The sequence below is a fragment of the Staurois parvus genome, unplaced genomic scaffold, assembly GCF_062004578.1.
Source record: "Staurois parvus isolate SC_StPar_1 unplaced genomic scaffold, SC_StPar_1.0 ptg000017l, whole genome shotgun sequence".
In the NCBI taxonomy this organism is placed as follows: domain Eukaryota; kingdom Metazoa; phylum Chordata; class Amphibia; order Anura; family Ranidae; genus Staurois; species Staurois parvus.
The window spans coordinates 19855233-19876551 of NW_028317813.1; the positions used below are offsets into that span (position 1 = coordinate 19855233).

The 21319-nt window shown below is 41.8% G+C and overlaps 1 protein-coding gene across 1 annotated transcript in view; it reads left to right on the plus strand.

Moving 5' to 3' along the window:
• Positions 1 to 2850: 2850 nt before the first annotated feature.
• Positions 2851 to 21319, plus strand: part of SHMT2 (serine hydroxymethyltransferase 2) — a 117706-nt gene continuing 99237 nt past the window's right edge. The window contains exon 1 of the mRNA XM_089681166.1: positions 2851 to 3000. Coding sequence (XP_089537292.1) covers positions 2968 to 3000 — 33 coding nt within the window. The 5' untranslated portion in view covers positions 2851 to 2967. The remainder of the gene's footprint in view (positions 3001 to 21319) is intronic.

Consider the following 21319-nt stretch of genomic DNA (forward strand, 5'->3'; position numbering starts at 1 on the left):
CTAAATAAAGTTAACCCCTTCCTCCCCATTGCCATTAGTACAGTGTCAGTGTTTTTTTTTTTGCACTGATCACTGTATTAGTGTTTTTGGGGATGTCAGTGACCCCAAGTCAGTACCCCCCAATGTCAGAATGTCCGCCGCAGTCCCGCCATAAGTCGCTGGTCGCTGCCATAAGTCCCTGATCGCCGCCATAATTCGCTGATCGCCGCCATTATTAGTATAAAAAAAACCCTAATAATCCCATTATCTTTCCCGCCATTTGTAAATGCTATAACTTTCATGTAAACCAATTAATTTACACGTATTGGGATTTTTTTTAGCGAAGACATGTCGCAGAATGCATTTTGGCAGAAATTTATGACTAAATTTGATTTTTGCATTTTTTTTTTTTACTGGACATGTTTTATAGCAAAAAGTCCAAAATATTGTTTTTTTTTCCTCAAAATTGTCAGCCTTTTTTTTTATAGCGCAAAAAATAAAAACCGCACAGGCGATCAAATACCACCGAAAGAAAGCTCAATTTGTGGGGAAAAAAAGGATGTAAATTTCATTTATGTACCATATTGCGTGACCGCGCAATTGTCCGTTAAACTAGCGCAGCGCTGTATAGCAGAAAAATGGCGTAAATTGCAGTATTTATACCATAGTTTGTAGACGCTATAACTTCCACACAAAGCAATCAATATACACTTATTGGGATTTTTTTTTACCAAAAACATGTAGCAGAATACATTTTGGCCTAAATTTATAACCAACTTTGAGTTTACTATATATTTTTTAGAGCTGAAAATAAAAAATATTGTTTTTCTTCAAAATTTTTGGCGTTTTTTTGTTTATAGCGTGAAAAATAAAAAGCGCACAGGTGATCAAATTACACCGAAAGAAAGCTCTATTTGTTTGAAAAAAAGGACGTAAATTTCGTTTGGGTGCAGAATTGCATGACCGTGCAATTATCAGTTGAATTAGTGCAGCGCCAAGTAGCAAAAAGAGGCCTGGTCATTAAGGGGGGTAAATCCTCAGGAGCTCAAGTGGTTAATCAGTGCTCTGCTGGACACTGATATAAGTCACAAGACTGCTATATACTGCTGATGAGAAAAGGTATTTAGCAGTTTATATATACCACAATAATGTTTGGTGTACTGTGGAAGACCAGATATAGTGAATGCAGGGTCCTGGAATCAGTAACACTTTGGGATTTATTTGCTAAAGCTGGAGAGTGCAATATTAGGTGCACTTCTGCATAGAAACCAATCAGCTTCCAGGTTTTATTGCCAAAGCTTAACCTCCCTGGCGGTATTCCCGAGTATAGCTCGGGGTAAAGTTTCTGTACCAAAAGCAGTAACCCCGAGCTACACTTGGGCTTACCATGCGGCACTGCATAGGGAGTCCCTGCAGGGCTTATCTTGTCCTTCGCTCCCGCGATGTGTCCCCTGCAGAGTCCCCAGCCATCTCCTCCGGCTGATGCCGGCATCCGGCTTCTGTGTTCCGGTCCCTGTGACATCGGGACAGACGGGCGCCGGCGGGAAATTTGAAAATTTTAAAAAATTTCATTTTTTTCAAAACAAATTTTACATAGTAAAACATTGCTGTCTCAACCAATTTCACATACATTTTGTCCCTAGTGCTTTGTCCTGTGCCCTGCCTGCATTTTGACTGTTCTTTCTGCCTGGAAACTTAGAAAAGTCCATGGCGTCCAAAAAGCGTCCCTTTAGGTCAAAAGCGGTTTTAGACCAGCTAGAGAACAGCAATAGTAAATTAGAACCACTTGCAGAATTGAGTGATAATGATTCGTGGAGAAATTCGTCATCAGACACTGAAAACAATTTTGCGACTTTGCTCAGTGATGTGCGAACTTGGCGCTCTATTTCAAATTTCAGTGTTTTTGGTTTGATTATATTATTGAATTAAATTTATTATTATATTATTATTTTTTGTGATTATTTATTAAATTATAATTTATGATTTTGTGTTTCAAATTTTATCATACCTGGGATGTTTAATAGACTCTTGTTCGGACAGATTTCAGTGAGTTATTCCTAAATATTACAGCCTACAATAAAAAACTACATATTTCCATGCAAAATAATGGTACCGCTTTCAGCACCAAAAATCTGAAATAATCATACCGCCAGGGAGGTTAAATGAACGAGCTAAAGTTAGAAGTTGATTGGCTACCATGCACAGCCACACCAGATTCTGTGTGCTGCAATTTTAGTAAATCTACCCTTGCATCTTAGGCTACGTTCCCACTAGCGTTGTGTGCAGGCGGCAGAGAGGCGTTTGGGAAGCGTTTTTACCGCTTCCCAAACGCCTCTGCCAATTCTGCACATTACAGCACATGGTGCTGTTCTAACGGGAGCGTTTGCGTCACGGCAAAACGGACTCCTCTGGTCTAGTCAGGAGGCGTTGAAGCCTCCTATTCTCGTCTATGGTGCCGCTCCGCAAACGCCCGGCCAGCGTTTGCGGTGCGGGGCGTTTGTGGAGCGGTAACACCACTCAAACTGCATTATAGGCATTTGTGGGGCGTTATTAACGCTTGGCAAACTCCTAGCAACCGCCGCTAAACCCACATGCGGCGTTTGCAGAGCGTTTGCCGAGCGTTAAAAAACGCTCCGCAAACGCCGGACCAACGCTTGCCAAACGCTATAGGGGCGTTTGGCAAGCGTTGGTAAAACAGCAAAGTGTGAACGATCCCTTAATGTGTGTTTTTTTTTTTTTTTTTTTTTAACCATCGTGAAGGGGTTAACAGTTGCATGTCCCATTTGCTGCAGAAAGAAAGGACCTTACAGTGTAAACTACACTTTCTAGCAGACAGTGCGGGCGGTGCGCATGCGCGGTGTATTCGGCCACATGCAGAGGCAGTGGCAGCGTGGCGGGTGTGCAGTGCGCATGCTCAGTCCCACGTGTTCCCCCCCAGTGCTGATCGGAGGTGTGCGGGAGGCCCGGACGCTTTGCCATCCGTAGGACATGTTACCGTTCACTGTCCGCCGCTTGGCTCAGGTGAGTGATCTGTGTCAGCTGGGTGAGCGGCTGTGCACTGTGTCCGGGTGATGGATCATTAACTAATTGCTGGGACATCCGAGATCCCAGCTGTCATGGGAAGGCTGTCACCCGGGACCGGACGCGCCTCCGCTAGATTGGTCATGTCAAAAGATAGTGGTGGATGGAGGGGAGTCCTGGACGGAGCTTCTCATCAGAGGGGATCGGGGTTATCTGTCACCACTGCGCCCTGCTATGGAGGGCTGTCCTGTATAATGGACTCCTCGTGTGTGTATAGTGTATGGTATATAGTGTGTGTATAGTATATAGTGTGTGTAGTGTATGGTATATAGTGTGTGTATAGTACAGTATATTATAGTACAGTATAATGTGTGTAGTGTATGGTGTATATAGTGTGTGTGTGTAGTATAGTATGTGTGTAGTGTATGGTATAGTGTTTATAGGGTGTGTAGTGTATGGTTTAGTGTGGTGTAGTGTATAGTATAGTGTGTATGGTATAGTGTGTGTGTATGGTATAGTGTGTATGGTATAGTGTGTGTGTAGTGTATGGTATAGTGCAGGGGTCTGCAACCTTTAAGACATAAAGAGCCACTTGGACCCGTTTCCGAAGGGAAAAAAAAGACTGGGAGCCGCAAAACCATTGCAACATTTATAACAAATCCGACACTGCATATATTGCAAAAAGCACTCTGGTCATGAAGGGGGTTTAAGGGCCCAGTAAGCAAAGGGTTAATCAGGGCCACAGTGTATCTTCATAATCACAATCATAGCCTTAGGTCAGTGGTGGGCAACCTTTTTTTTCAACTGAGCCAAATCTCGCCAAAACCACGATTGAAATTTATTTTGACAGCCACATTTTAAAAACTGAAAATACATCCCCCATATAGTAATTCATCCCCCATATAGTAATTCATCCCCCATATAGTAATTCATCCCCCATAGTAATTCATCCCCCATATAGTAATTCATCCCCCATATAGTAATTCATCCCCCATAGTAATTCATCCCCCACATAGTAATTCATCCCCCACATAGTAATTCATCCCCCACATAGTAATTCATCCCCCATAGTAATTCATCCCCCATATAGTAATTCTTCCCCCATAGTAATTCATCCCCCTTATAGTAATTCATCCCCCTTATAGTAATTCATCCCCCATAGTAATTCATCCCCCATATAGTAATTCTTCCCCCATAGTAATTCATCCCCCTTATAGTAATTCATCCCCCATATAGTAATTCATCCCCCATATAGTAATTCATCCCCCATATAGTAATTCATCCCCCATATAGTAATTCATCCCCCATATAGTAATTCATCCCCCATATAGTAATTCATCCCCCACATAGTAATTCATCCCCCATATAGTAATTCATCCCCCATATAGTAATTCATCCCCCATATAGTAATTCATCCCCCATATAGTAATTCATCCCCCATATAGTAATTCTTCCCCCACATAGTAATTCATCCCCCATAGTAATTCATCCCCCACATAGTAATTCATCCCCCACACAGTAATTCATCCCCCATATTGTCTCAATTCACTTACCTTTGCTCCGCGCGTTCCTCTCGCTGTGTTCCCGCGCCGTTCTGGTCTTCAGGGCGGACTGAGAGAGGAGTTCGTCACTCTGCCCCGCCTACATCCTGGCTGCCAATGTTCCACGCTCCGCGGGCCGGATTTTTGAGGAGGGAGGGGAGCGGGCGCCCGGCACACAGAAGAGCCGCATGTGGCTCGCGATCTGCGGCTTGCCGACCACCTGGTGGGCAGTGTGCTCCGGAGCCGCAGCAAAGATGAAAAAGAGCCGCATGCGGCTCCGGAGCCGCGGGTTGCCGACACCCGGTATAGTGTATGGTATAGTACAGTATAATGCGTGTATGGTATAGTGTGTGTAGTGTATGGTATAGTACAGTATAATGTGTGTATGGTATAGTGTGTGTAGTGTATGGTATAGTACAGTATAATGTGTGTATGGTATAGTGTGTGTAGTGTATGGTATAGTACAGTATAGTGTGTGTGGTGTAGTGTATGGTATAGTACAGTATAACGTGTGTATGGTATAGTGTGTGTAGTGTATGGTATAGTACAGTATAATGTGTGTATGGTATAGTGTGTGTAGTGTATGGTATAGTACAGTATAGTGTGTGTGTGGTGTATGGTATAGTACAGTATAGTGTGTGTGGTGTATGGTATAGTACAGTATAATGTGTGTATGGTATAGTGTGTGTAGTGTATGGTATAGTACAGTATAATGCGTGTATGGTATAGTGTGTGTAGTGTATGGTATAGTACAGTATAATGCGTGTATGGTATAGTGTGTGTAGTGTATGGTATAGTACAGTATAGTGTGTGTGGTGTAGTGTATGGTATAGTACAGTATAATGTGTGTATGGTATAGTGTGTGTAGTGTATGGTATAGTACAGTATAATGCGTGTATGGTATAGTGTGTGTAGTGTATGGTATAGTACAGTATAGTGTGTGTGTAGTGTATGGTATAGTACAGTATAGTGTGTGTGGTGTAGTGTATGGTATAGTACAGTATAATGTGTGTATGGTATAGTGTGTGTAGTGTATGGTATAGTACAGTATAGTGTGTATGGTATAGTGTGTGTAGTGTATGGTATAGTACAGTATAGTGTGTGTGGTGTAGTGTATGGTATAGTGTGTGTATATAGTATAGTGTGTGTATTGTTTTGTATAGTATATTTGTGTGTGTGTGTGCTTATCGCTGTGTGCAGTTTGTGTGTATCACTGAGTGCCTTATCAGGGAGGCCATTTGTCTTCTCCATACAACTCCCTACAAACAGGACCAATAAAGAGCACCTGTCTGTCTACTACTGAAAGTGCAGCTTAACCACTTGCTGTCTGGGACAATTTGACATTTTTCACACATATGGTAAAATCAACTAGGAAATTACTTACATCCCCCAAACATTATATAATTTCTGAAAGCAGAGGTCCTGGAGAAAAAAATGGTGGTTTATTGCAGTTTTTTCTGTCACAATATTTGTGCAGCAGGTTATCAAACGCAACATTTCATGAAAACATAGACTTTAGTCCTGGGTCATGCTGGTGTGAATTGTCATGCGATTTAACAGTTTAAAATCGCATGACAAGTTGCACCCTATTGTCAGTGGAAGCGATCAAATCGGTGTGACTCCGATTTTGAAAGTAGTTCCTGCACTACTTTTCACAAGTTCAGGTGCGACTTGCATAGACATCTGTATGAAGTCGCACAGGTGTCTTCCAAGTCGCACTCATATTCTACTCTGAAATCATGTGAATTAAATTGAAGTTGTACGATTTCAAAGTCAGATTCGGTGTGATCGAAGGCTTAATGAATATTAGTGCACACAAAAACAAAGTAATGCCCATTTTTTGGTGAAATTTAAAAGATATCATTTCACCGAGTAAATTGATACCAAACATGGCAAGATTTTGACTTTTGTATGCCTATAAATGGTGACAAACTACCAAAAATTATCCATCGAGGATGCTTCAAACCCTTTACAGGTTACCAGTTTAGAGGGAAATTTGAGGTCTGGTGCTAGACGTCTTACTCTCAATCTGACATTCATGGCAACACCTCACATGTGTGGTGTAATCACAGTTTACATAGGCATATTTTTAAATTTAATTTTTTTTTTTAAATTTAGTGCTATCTATAAGACCCCTGATCTCTCTTTTGCCCTCCAAGTCAGCAGAATAAACCAAAATTGTTTTGAACAGCTGCCTCTCAGGTAAACAAAGAACCAAATACAGAAGTGACAAAATTCTCATCACTTACAGGATCATTCATCAAAGGAAAGGGAGGAGCAGTAGTTCTTCTTTCTCCTCTATGCTCAGCTAAATGGACGGCTTGCAGTGGTTCTGGGCCTCCCAGTGGGATGGGATAGCGGGGAGGAGGGGCACTTCCCAGCCCTGCAAAAGTGATAAGGCGGCTGTATAGCTGCTGGCACTCCTGGCTCCTCCTCTTCATCCAATTCCCCCATAGCAAGGTGCTTCCTATGAGGGCACTCATATGGGCTTGCTCCAGAACCCCGGCCTGCATCCATAAACACAGTGGCACTGCCCTGCACCCTCACTCCCGCTGCACAGTTTTTGATTGACATCAGCAGGAGCCAATGGCTATCAATGCTATTGATCTTTTCAGTGAGGAGGGCCAGAGCTGGGAGAGCCATTGCTCTCATGCAAAGTGCTGGATGTGGGATGGGGCTCAGTAAGTATGGGGGGGTGGAACCACACAGTTTTTTTACCTTCTTGCATAGAATGCATTAGGATAAAAAAATCTTTAAGGCTTTACAACCACTTTAAAGTGGAACTCTAGGGAGAAAAAAAAGGTGAACAGGCAGGATTTTTAATGCAGCAAAAACCCAGCGATTAGTGAGAGGAGGGGGGGTAATTTTATTGTGTAGTCGGGCTGTAAAGTGGAACTAAACCCATCAATTTTACCTTTTTCCCAAAAACGGTTAATTTCAAAGCATGCCATGAACGCTAACTCATACTTGTGTTCTCAACCAAACTGTCAAGCGATCAAACTGGTGTCATAATAGATCACATGTGCAGCACCATGGCAATTGCAGGTGAAACAAAGATTCAGATGGCAGCTTCCTTGGCAGTAAAGGACAGGAGGGTTTACTTCTGTTTTTAAAGGAGAAGTAGGGCCAAAATTCTTTTGGCCCTATGTCTGTGGATCACAGGAGTGCACTTCGATCTGTACTGTGTTCAGCCAAAAACGGGCTAGAGTTGGCTGTTCACTGCCATCACAGAGCCAGTGCAGACTCTGGGGAGATCCCAACTTTAAAGTCGGGATCCACCATGATGCCTGGACCAGCAGCTGGCTTAGTCTCCCAAGGAGCCACTGAGAGCCTGAGCCATCCGCTCCCACTCCCTCCACAGCCCATCGCTCCAGTGATTACTGGAGGGACAGAGCAGAGAGCCGGTAACTTATAGTCACCGGCTCTCTGCTCAATGAAGACTGCGATCTGAGCTATCAGCGGTCTTTGATGGCTCAGTTCTTGGGTTTTAAAGCGGGGGGGGCAGATGCAGCTAGGATTGGTGCCGCATCCATTTAGGTGAGTATACAGTCAGGTCCATAAATATTGGGACATCGACACAATTCTAACGTTTTTGGCTCTATACACCACCACAATGGATTTGAAATGAAAGAAACAAGATGTGCTTTAACTGCAGACTGTCACCTTTAATTTGAGGGTATTTACATTCAAATCAGGTGAACGGTGTAGGAATTACAACAGTTTGCTTATGTGCCTCCCACTTGTTAAGGGACCAAAAGTAATGGGACAGAATAATAATCATAAATCAAACTTTCACTTTTTAATACTTGGTTGCAAATCCTTTGCAGTCAATTGCAGCCTGAAGTCTGGAACGCATAGACATCACCAGACGCTGGCTTTCATCCCTGGTGATGCTCTGCCAGGCCTCTACTGCAACTGTCTTCAGTTCCTGCTTGTTCTTGGGGCATTTTCCCTTCAGTTTTGTCTTCAGCAAGTGAAATGCATGCTCAATCGGATTCATATCAGGTGATTGACTTGGCCATTGTATAACATTCCACTTCTTTCCCTTAAAAAACTCTTTGGTTGCTTTTGCAGTATGCTTTGGGTCATTGTCCATCTGCACTGTGAAGCGTCCAATGAGTTGTGAAGCATTTGGCTGAATATGAGCAGATAATATTGCCTGAAACACTTCAGAATTCATCCTGCTGCTTTTGTCAGCAGTCACATCATCAATAAATACAAGAGAACCAGTTCCATTGGCAGCCATACATGCCCACGCCATGACACTACCACCACCATGCTTCACTGATGAGGTGGTATGCTTAGGATCATGAGCAGTTCCTTTCCTTCTCCATACTCTTCTCTTCCCATCACTCTGGTACAAGTTGATCTTGGTCTCATCTGCCCATAGGATGTTGTTCCAGAACTGTGAAGGCTTTTTTAGATGTCGTTTGGCAAACTATCTGGCCTTCCTGTTTTTGAGGCTCACCAATGGTTTCCATCTTGTGGTGAACCCTCTGTATTCACTTCTTCACCAGGGAAAGAATTCTTCGGTCATCCACCACAGTTGTTTTCTGTGGTCTTCCGGATCTTTGGTGTTGCTGAGCTCACCGGTGCGTTCCTTCTTTTTAAGAATGTTCCAAACAGTTGTTTTGGCCACGCCTAATGGTTTTGCTATCTCTCTGATGGGTTTGTTTTGTTTTTTCAGCCTAATGATGGCTTGCTTCACTGATAGTGACAGATCTTTGGATCTCATCTTGAGAGTTGACAGCAACAGATTCCAAATAGCACACTTGAAATGAACTCTGGACCTTTTATCTGCTCATTGTAATTGGGATAATGAGGGAATAACACACACCTGGCCATGGAACAGCTGAGAAGCCAATTGTCCCATTACTTATGGTCCCTTAACAAGTGGGAGGCACATATGCAAACGGTTTTAATTCCTACACCGTTCACCTGATTTGGATGTAAATACCCTCAAATTAAAGCTGACAGTCTGCAGTTAAAGCACATCTTGTTTGTTTCATTTCAAATCCATTGTGGTGGTATATAGAGCCAAAAATGTTAGAATTGTTTAGATGTTCCAATATTTATGGATCTGACTGTAGCTGTTTTTTTATTCCCATACTTCTCTTTTAAAGCTGAATTCTGGGGAAAGGTAAAATGCCCCTTTACAGTGGGTTGCCCCTGCATTGCATAGGTTAAGTGCTTGTTTAGTAGTTTAGCTTCCCCCAATCCTCCACTCCCACAGGCTTCCTCCAGGCTGTAAGACTGATCCTTGTGGCCTCTTGTCCTCTATGCTCTAAGGATCACAAGTCCTCTGATGTGATCAAGTCCAGTCCAGAGCCCAAACCCTGCATTGGACGTGACACGACAGTCCACTGCCTAAGCTTTGGGTAGCAGAAGATTGCGTAAGGACTCACACTATGTGCAGTTATCTGTAGTTTTCTGTGTGCCATGTTCAGACTAGAATGCAGTGTTTCTCTGTGTTGCAGAGCAGTGCAAATATTTTGCAACATATTTGCATAAGATCACATCTCTGGGTGGCCCTGCATGTCACCACACAGCAAGTACAATGCAGCACACTGCATGTGCCGTAAAATGAATGAAGTGTCACTTTGTGCACGTTACATAAAGTTCTAAAAAAAAAAAAAAAAAAAAGAAAACCCCAAAAAACGAGCTATGTGATAAAACGCACATTACACAGCCCCCTGCTGCTCATTTCTACAGTCCAAAACAGACTGCCTTCTGCATACAGACCGCAGTGTGTAAGTGTAAACAGGCCCCAAGCAAAATGGCTATTATGCAACATTTGCAGTAACTATAACAAGTTTTTCCTGTTTAATAATATAATGTTGCAAGTAATCATTTTACCAAACCTTGCATGTCAGCCTTTCACTTTTATACTAAATAGGCTTGTCAAGAATCTTTGTCTCAAAACCAGCAAAATTGTGCCAGTTCAATAAACAGGAGAAATACTGAATTCTTTAACCACTTGCCCTCCAGGGGATCATGCCTTTTTTTTTGCGCTGTATTACTTTAACTGCACGGTCATGCAACGCTGTACATAAATTAAATTTTGTCATTTTTTTTCCCCCACAAATAGAGATTTCTTTCGGTGGTATTTGATAACCTTTGCGCTATAAACAAAAAAAGCCACGATTTTGAGAGTTTTTTTGACTTTTTGCTATAAAACATATCCAATGCAAAAATCACATTTCGTCATAAATTTAGGTCAAAATGTATTTTGTTACATGTCTTTGCTAAAAAACGAAAAAAAAAATCCCAAAACGTGTAAATTAATTGGCTTGCGTGAAAGTTTTATAGCGTCTACAAATGGCAGTATATATACTGGAATTTGTGTTTTTATTTGCTTTTTTTTTAATACTAGTAATGGCGGCGATCAGGACTGTGGCGGGCATTCTGACACTGAGTGCGAACTGACTGCCACTGACAACCCCAGGGACACTAATACAGTGATCAGTGCTAATGAAAAGCACTGACACTGTACTAATGGGACGGGCAGGAAGGAGTTAACATCTGGGGTGATCTGAGGGTTAACTCTGTGCTGTGTGTGTTACAGACAGGTCTCTCCCATCAGCATTCCCCAACAATCGCCTGGTGCCAGCAGGGAATCTCCTGCCAGAACCTGGTTATTGACATCCCTAGCCGCCGATGGTGCGGGTAGGGTAGTGCGTGCACCCCCTACCCGGAAATGCAGATCACTTATTTATATATATATATATATATATATATATATGTGATTTTGCGCAGCCCTGCTGCCCTCTAGCAGTATTTCTGCTATAGGGCGGCAGACAAGTGGTTAATAAGGGTGTGAATGTTCAGTATAGTGAATAGAGTTCTGCAAGGTACCGCATGGAGGAGGGTGCTGTGCCAGCCAGTGGAGGGTAGTGTTGTGACATTAATCAGATTTATATCAAACCCCAAACTGAGAGCTATATGAGATATGGGGAAGTTGTACTAAACACAGTGCTACCCTCCCCAAAAAGTCACAAGTTGGCAACAAATATCAGATTTAAATTTGTCTCCTAGATTGTAAGCTCCAAGGAGCAGGGCCCTCCTATCCCTCTTGTATTGAACTGTATTGTTGCTGTATCGTCTCCCTTTATATTGTAAAGCACTGAGCAAACTGTTGGCGCTATATAAATCCTGTGTAATAATAAGTCAATGGTGGGATATGTATGTAAAAAACTGCAGACCCAACTGGGACACCCTTAGAAAAAAAAAAAAATACACTGGCATCTCAAGATACAATGCAGAGACATCATAAATCCTATTAAAACTCAAGCTAGAAGGGAGTAGGATGTCATATACTTTCTTTAGCTAGAATCCTTCAAAGACCCTCAATAGTCTGTCATAAATGCCTGTTGTAAACAGTTTGGCAGAGCAGTTTGAAACAATACACATTCTGAGTATTTTTTTTTTTTTTGTGAGATTGAACTGTCAAGAGCTAAACTCTACATAATCCACAATCCCTGCTATGATAAAGTTACATTCGTAACAAGTGGTTACAGAAATATATAAGACCAAAGGATCAGGAAGACACCAAACACACCTATATTACTGCCTGGCTTAAAAAATTTCAGTTGAAAAATTGTTGGGCAGACAGTGACTGTAGCCTATCAGTTGCAGTCACTCTTCATGTATTCAGGCCCTGGTTGTCAGAATACAATAGCTGGCAGAGAAGATTCATTCATTTATACTATTCCTGTTATTACATGGATGAGGAAATTCAGTGATTTTTCTTCATTTAGTAATTGAATTGTACATAATGTGCTACAGGCTATATTCAGATCTATGCAATACTTTAATGTGCAAAACTAAGTGTGCTGCGTGTGTGCTTTTAACACAAGCTTTTTGGCATAAGAAATTTTCCATAACTCTTTTCCTTCTGCCGTGCATATTCAGTATACACTCCTGGCCTATTGCTAGCATTTGTATAATGCTGAGAATTTAACCTGGTTCTAGGACTTTGTAACTCTGATGCACGTTCTGGGGTTATAACATCATTGGCTGCCCGATGGCCGAAGGGGAGAAACCTAGGAAAAAAGCCAGGGATAAATGGTAGTGGGGTGCATGGAGTGGCAATGGACAGCACTAGAGAAGGAGCAACGCAAGGAAGGACTAGCCTTCCCCTAGCAATAACATTAGAAGCTAGAATTTTCAGTATAATAGATTGTAAGAACCGATATAAAAGGATAATAAATCTATTGAATTGTTCCAACTAAAAGCTGGCAGTGCAGTAACAGGTGACGTAACAAACGCTGCAGTAGAGGTGCCCAGCTAAGGACAGTTTGGCAAAGGCTGTTCTGAGCCAAAGCTGAACAAATCTCTGGAACTGATAACCTTTGCTCATCAATTGATGGTGTTTATTTTTACCATTTCAGCTCGGCCTGGGGGAGTAATGGGGGACAAAATATTTGATTTGAGCCCAGACATCTTGGGGGAGATTTACTAAAGCTGGTTCACTTAGAATCTGGTGCAGCTGTGCATGGTAGCCAGTCAGCTTCTAACCTCAGCTTCTTCAATTAAGCTTTGGCAATAAAACCTGGAAGCTGATTGGTTTCTATGCAGAAGTGCACCTGATTTTGCACTCTCTAGTTGTAGTAAATAAACCCCCTTGAGTCAGGTTTCTGGCACCAAAAACGTTGTTGCATTGTATATAGGTGGCAAAACTTTGTGTGGATTTATTTTGGTTATGACTGCTTTGGCATGTGAATAGTTTTCATTGAAAAGCTCCATTCTCTCTTAATAATTGTACTGGCTTATTCAACAATGCTTCTTTCACTGAGATAATCGGACTCATATGAGTAGTTTTGTTCTTGAGTTCCCAGATTAAATAGCTTTGATAGGCTATGATCTGCTTATATCTCAGAAGGCCATGTAAGATAACCGCAGCTTAGTATCAAACCAACAACCCCTTTTTTGGGGAAAAAAAGATTTGCTTGTTCTAATGCTGGCCTTATATGCATCAAATCAGCATCAATTTCTTTCCATCTGGTTGTAAACCTCAGACATGAAAGATGAACAAAGCATATCTCTCTATCGTGTGTACTTGTCTTAAATAGGAGCACTAAGTGTCACTTCTTATCATCTGCTTGGTTCCTCTGCTATCGGCATGAATCACTTCTGACAAGTTTTCCTGACACCAAGAGAAAAAAGGTGACGGGAGGGAGCTCCAATACAAAGCTTGTGATTGACAACCTCAGCTCTGTGCCTGTGTGCTGTGTGGAGGAGGGTTGTCTCTTCCCTCCAATCAGCTGTCTTCATTGAGCTCTGTAGAGTGTAATTTTTGCTCTCTACCCGTTTGACAGCTCAGACAAGCTTTTTAAATTCTTGACTTTGACCAGCTGTAGAGGAGAGCTCCTGCAGATTGTCAAACTTCGTTTTGCTCCTGTGAGCTGTGTAAAGGGGCGTGTGTCTCTTCACTCCAATCAGCTCTTAGAACTCTCCTCACTGAGTTCTGCAGAATGCAACTTCAGTTACCCACCCCTTTGTTTTCTGAACTCTCAGACATCCTGTATAAATTCAACACTTTGAAGGATGAAGAAAAGACGGCAGATAAACAGCTACAATTTATGTAGTATGATTTGTTTCATCTCTGTATCACCCGAGGCCAGTCTCTTCACTGGGTATATGTAGGGGCTTATAGTCACTTCAGATTTGTCAGATGTATTCCAAATTCTTTTGGTGACACCATCGACCACTTTGTCTTCTCTGAAACATGCCAGTTTGGGGGATGGTTGTACAGCTGCCCAGTGTTATATTCTGGTGATGTAGTGTGTACCTACAAACTAGAATTGCCAGCAGTTATTAGGAAAAATGTATTAGGTAGTTGGTTTTGGGAGGTGTTCTCGGTTTCAGTGCCTATCCGTAAAGCTGGCCACAGATAGATATTTTTTTTTTCCGGCCAATCAGCAGGCTAAGCAGGAAAAAAAAAGGATCTTTCTATCCACACAAGTATGGTGGATAGTAGAATCCTCCTTGATGGGACGTTGTATTCTGACAGCGGGACTCTGCTCTCAGAATAATCTGATCAGCGGCTGCAGCCATTGATGGAGAACAATTTTCCAACAAGACTGTTCGACTTCTTTCAAGTGGAAGTGGCAACACATGGATGTAAGACCCCATTCACACTATGGTGCTTTGAATCGCTGGCATAGTCGCAGCGATTCTGCCTGCAATTTCAAAACCCTTTGCTAAAATAACAAATCGAACAGCAGCCTGTTCTGTTGCCATTCATTTTAATGGCACCTAAAAATGCGGTGTGATTCTGCCGTGATTGACAAACAATAAATTGTGCTGCAATTGTGGCAAATTGCATCATGCGAAGCGTGTCACCCAAAAGCTCCTGAAATTCTTATGGGCGACACTCTTCGTGCAATGCAGTTTGCCGCCATTGCAACGTGATTTATCATGTGACAATCGCAGCAGAACCACACTGCATATTTAGGCACCATTAAAATGAACGGCACCTGCACATGCTGTTGTGCGATTTGTTATTTTAGCAAAACGTTTTGAAATGTCAAAATGCAGTAGTGTGAATGGGGCCTAAATTCAGCTGACCCCTGCTAAACTGTCTGAATTTCGATCCATCTATGGCCAGCTTTAACCCAGTTGTCTAAATGAGCACTCTCGTTCCTACCAAGAACCCTACCATACAGTGCTAGTTTGACTCCTAGCATCGTCTGCTGTCACTTACCAGCCCTGCATGTAGTTTACATGTCAAAAAAACAGATTCTTATAACAGCAAACTGCATAATATGTTATCTATTTAGGCCACAAACATGACACATTTGGCAATTATAAAGCTTCTTTTCAGTATGGCTGAAGATGTGCTTGGCATAGTTGTGACGGGAGTCACTTTGGGTGGGGGGCCCATGGAAATGTAACGGAACCGACCCAGTCTGCGCTTGGGTACGTCCGTCATAATACCGCTTCCCTGTCCGAACACTGGCCACAGCCGACCAAACAAGACTAGACGACACCCGTCTGTCTGAACATGGAACTATGGAACTCTTTATTTGAAACTCGAACTGGCTTTTTATACACTCGGGACAATTCCCCCCCCCCCCCTCCCTGCATAATGACACAGGGTGGGGCAATATACATTTAGTAACAAGAGACACACCAACAGATAGTCCCATCAGGAGGGAGGGCTGCTGGAGACCCCCCCTCCAAGCCAATACACATAAACACATACATCCCATAATAGTCTGCTCCCAAGCAAGACACACAATATAACAATGGGATGCAACCACATGGCATTAAACAATCTACAACCCCCACCCCAATATTAGGAAAGATCGCCCTTACAGGCACTGGGTGACTTACACATAATAGGGATATGGGGAGCTGAGACGGGTCTCCCCACCTCTCTAAAATGAGCTGGGTTCCATGGGTCCCCCACCCGAAGTGACTCCCGTCACAATAGTATATTCCACTTCTATGATCGGAGTTCAGCTTTAAATGTATACTTTCTGCCATCCCAGATTCTGCACTTTTTACATTTGCATCTGTCCCGAGTAAAAGGGTTAATAATAATCGCCATATGTGAATGGTAGGAACAGCAGAATTGGTATAATATTATGTGCTAGAGTAAGTGGCTGGAAATAGGTTTATTATGGTGTTTTCAGAGACATGCCACGCTCGGCTGACTTTATAGCCCAATTTTGTCGGCTTTCTCCCTTGCAGCTGTGTACGTGTGTCTGCACATCTCTTGCATAAAAGTCATTTTACTGCAGCCACAGCTGGCTAGCCCCAGTGTAACTGGATTGAGCGTGGGGTTTTTTTTTCTTATTATCTGGAAGCGTTGGACCTTGATTGTAACCACGCTGTTTGGGAGGGAGGAATAGCAGAAGAGACATTGCACCAAGTCATTGAGCTGAAGAAGTAAACACAGAACTTGCTATTATTCTTTGGACTTGAACTGTGTTACGGATCAAGTGCAGAGATTTGCTGATTGTGGACGTGCTCTGTTTACTGAGCCATTCTGTCAATAAATAGCTATCAGCGAGTCCGAGTGTAACCTAAAGAGAGCATGTGACTGGATGACACATGGTAGGTTTTTTGGGAATGTGTCTTTCTGCATTCTGTGGATACATTTGAAGGCGATGGGCAGACCTGTTCATGTTGACTCCACGTTACATCAGTATTTTGATTTTGGGAAGGCTCTTGAGGGTTGAGTTACCATCCACTTTTGTCATTGATCTTGGAATCTCCAATTCCAAAGTTTCTCCATTGTAGTTTTTTTATATTTCCCTTTCCCAGAATAACGGTGTTCCTCTTTCACAGTTGCATTTCCCCCTTGCTTATTCTTCTTCATAGAGGAGCCAGAAATTTAGACTTGAGGATGAATATTTCAAATGGCTTAATCCTACAGCTATATTTGCGATATTAAAGAGGAACTTCTCCCAAGAGAGGTAGTTCTGCTTGTTTGCATCCTCTCCCGCTTTTACACTTGGCACTTTTTTGGGGGGAGGAGGGTACCTAGTTTGGACAGGTACCTTCTCCCATTTCTGGTCGGATCAGCTCACTATCCGAGCAAAGGTTTGCCCTCTTCTTCCCCCAAATCTTCTGGGATACTTCACAGCTCCCTAGGAGCATTCACAAACATGCACGGTGGGAATCTGGCCTGTCTAACTCCCTTAGTTAAGATGCTGTTGCCTGGACCTGAATCCGATTGAAAATCGGCTCAGGTGAGGCCTGCACTGGATCCCTGAACAGATAAACATCCTTATAATAAATTTAGCAGCTACAGTATTTGTAGATTCTGACTTTTAATTTTTTTTGGGAGGGAAACTGGAGTTTCTTTGTAATGGTCAAGAGTAGTGATCAATTACTATACAGATGGGAGTGGTACAACCTGAGAAATTATGGTGAGGTGGTTTAAAAGGAGCCAAAAACTGCAAATATTCAGTGCAAAGCACAGTAGAGCCTTCTTAGGGCTCATGTACACTGCAGCTGATAAACTCACGTTTAGGAGCTGTTCAGCATTTTTTTCAGCAGCCCCTGAACTCACTCTGATGTTTTCCTATGTGTCCATGTCCTTGTTTGCAGTCGTTTATAGCATTTGAGTTTACAGTCTTTTTAACGCAAAAAACTTGTGCTCAGCAGTCGTTTTTATCAGTGTTTCAAACGCAAAACACTCGTAAATGCAGCAAATCGCATTTATAAGCTTTTGCGGTTGAAATTTTTTTTTAGCTCTTCCAGTTCCCGATGCTGTCCAGAGCCTCATGAAAAATGCATGCAAAGGGTTTTCAAGGTACTCAGATGGACAAAACACTACACAGCATGTTCCTACCAAGCTTGTCACACATTGCAATGCCCAATTCACACCTCAGATCTCTCCCACCCTTGGAAACAAAAGATATGTTAATGAGCATTCACACCTCAAATTCCTCATGAAGACCCCCGCCAGGTGAGCTTAATGACTCACTCCATGAGCCACCTTCCCACCCTTGGAGACAAAAGAAATGTTAATGAGCAACTCACACCTAATTATCTCAACACATACTGCTGTCTCTGCTTCTACTCTCTGTGTTTCTCTGAAACAGTCTGAAATAGTTAATAATTTACCACTTTTCAGTGCATTCTAGGTATTTGGGAAGTTCTCCTGTGCTTATCTTTAAAAAATGCTTCTAAATGCAAATGTGCATGAACGCGTTATGCAAACGTAGCTAGGTTTTTTTAACCTACGTTTTCCAGCATTCAGTTTCCATCGTTCAGAAGTGTCCTGTGTACATGGGGCCTTAGAATACAATGAAATGGGTAATTCCTCATTTTAGTAAAGAGGGCAGAGCTTGCAATTGGTTCATTATTGATCCCTGTTCCAACTGTACATTATCCGCATGGAAAGCATGGCTTTGGACTACGGCTTATGAACCAACACAATATAGCCTGACACAGGAACCATAAAGCCCCCACTTAATCAGTGTGATGCACAGTAGAGCCTTCCTAAAACAAAAGGTATTTGTATAGCTCATTTCTATTACTGATCAAAAACCTAAGATGTTTATTCTTCATTTTAGAATATTTGGTGAAATGATTTCCATGGCTTCACCTGCAATTCTAAAATAAGAAATAGATCCAGTATTTTTTGGTCTTTGATTAAATTTGAAATATTAAAACATCTTTAGATTTAAAGTGATTTTAAAGGTAAAAGGTTTCTTTTACCTTAATGCTTTCTCTGTATTAAAGGAAAAATCCTTTTACATGCAGCTCCCCCTAAATACTCACCCAAGCCCGATCCCGGGGGGGGGGGGGGGGGAGGAGATCGATCATCTATTGCCCTTATCTAGAGTCTGTGGCCGTGATACCCGACATGCAGCGATGGATTCTCCTCTCTTGCTCCCCCACTTCATGGTCAGCTCTAGGCTCCGCCCTCCGGCCGTAACGGTTGCATGTTCTGATCAGAATAGATGGCCAGCTGGCTGCAGAGAGGCCAGTTGAGTTGTGCAGGTTCATTAGCCGAGCCCACCTTCCCCTGTTCTAGAATTGCTGATTCCGTCCGAGCCCTGCCAAGCTCTCCCAACCGCGGCAGGTATGCCCCTGGCCAGCTGGCTGGATAATTGTCCTCGGCGGGCCGCAGTTTGAGGACCCCTGCTTTACATCATATCATCTTATGTATTGTTTTAGTCATGCTTTGGCTAATTTTGTTAGGTATATGAACTTTAAACAGCACCTGTTGTTTCTTTTTTCAATTAAGCAATTTCAAGCTAATACCACTTTGTTTTCTAACAATACAAAAGTGCCAGAATGGGAAAAAAAGTTAAATTTTTTTTTCCCCACTCTGGATTTAGCCATTTAATGGAGCAGATGACTGCCAGTTTACATAATGAAGCAAAATTGCTTCTTAACCATTTCCATACCGGGCACTTTTACCCCCTTCTCTCCCAGGCCATTTTTCAGGTTTCAGCACTCTCACACTTTGAATGACAATTGTGCGGTCATACAACATTGTACCCAAACTAAAATTTTATCATTTTCTATACACAACTAGAGCTTTCTTTTGGTGGTATTTAATCATTGCCAGGGTTTTAATTTTTTGCTAAATTAACAAAAAAAGACCAAAACATTTGAAAAAAACCCACGTTTTTCTTTCTGTTATAAAAGTTTGCAAATAAATAATTGTTCTACATAAATTTAGGCCAAAATGTATTCTGCTACATGTCTTTTGTGAAAATAACCCAAATTAGGATGTATTTTTTAGTTTGTAGGAAAGTTATAGAGTTCACAAACTATGGTATAGATCTGAAAATTGATCAATCCTGAAGTACTGACAGCCAATCTAATTACCTGAGGTCCAAAAATGTCAGAACAGTACAGATATCCCCCAAATGACCCCTTTTTGCAAAGTAGACAGCCCGACGTACTTCATAAGAGGCATGGCGAGTTTTTTGAAGTTGTATTTTTTTTGTCGTAATTTTTCGGAAAATGAAAAAATGAAAAAAATTATTTTCACTTTTTTTTTTTTTTTTTTTTACATACTGTCACCAGTGCAGTACAGCAATATCCTATAACTGGCATGGCGGTGATCAGGGAATAGTAGTAAAGAAGATGTCATTTCATGACATCATTGCTTGCTACTTGTGAGATCTGTGAATAATCATAGAGATCACATGGTACAATGCTAATCACAACAGCCTTGTACCATGTGACAAGCTGTGACCAATTACAGCTCACACAGTATTTCTCAATGGCTGCAGGAATGCAGCCAGAGAGGAGGAGAAGTGATCACTTTTACACCCATAATGGCTGTAAAAGCAATCAGTGTAAAAAAAAAAAAAAATCATCACCTCCACAAGTAGTACAGTGTCACTATGGTGACAGTATGTAAAAAAAAACACAAAACATAAATAATATAAAAAAATAAAAATGTAAAAAAAATATTTTTGAAAAAGTATAATTTTTGGTTATAAACTAATTTGGGTTATTTATGTATTGTTTTAACTGAAAAGATAGGTAAATACATTTTGTGCAAGATTTATGAAATATTATTTATTTGCAAAATTTTATAAGAAAAACACTTTTTTTTTCAAAATTTTTTTGGTCCCAGTGGTGAATAAATACCACCAAAATAAAGTTTTAGCTGTCTCAAACAAATGCAAAACATTTCATATGGGTACAGTGTTGCATGACCGCGCAATTGTCATTCAAAGTGTGATAGCACTGAAAGCTGAAAATTGGCCTGGACTGGCAGGGGGTGAAAGTGTCCGGACTTGAAGTGGTTAACAAACCTCATGCTTACCTGCTCTATGCAATGGTTTTGCACATTGCTGCTCTGATTCTCCTCATCTGGGGTTCCCACCGACACTTCTGGCTCCTCTTGCCTTCAGTGTGGCGTTATAGCAAGCTGCAGAGTATAGCATAGAGTGTCTCCATTGCAAGGTTAACAAAAAAACATCTGCCTTTTAGAATCCCTTCAAATCAATCCCTTCTCTTGCCTGGGAATACATGTCTAATGAGACATTGCTCCTCACACATTCACATCCTTAGGCACTTACATGTATGGACTGTGTACTGAGCTGTATGTGTGCTACACTGTTTTTCCTGATATGTAAACATAATGCATTCTGTATGCAGGCCAACTAAATCTGCTGCCAAACTAATCGATAATGAAAATAGTTGACAACTATTTTTATAATAGATTATGTTGATTAGTTTCTGCCCTAGACTGCGAGCAGGCAGGCTATTATTGCAGAAGAGACTCTACATGCATGTCTGCAGTCTGTTCTAAATGCACCTTTCTGTGGGCTTGCGGTGTTCTGCGACAT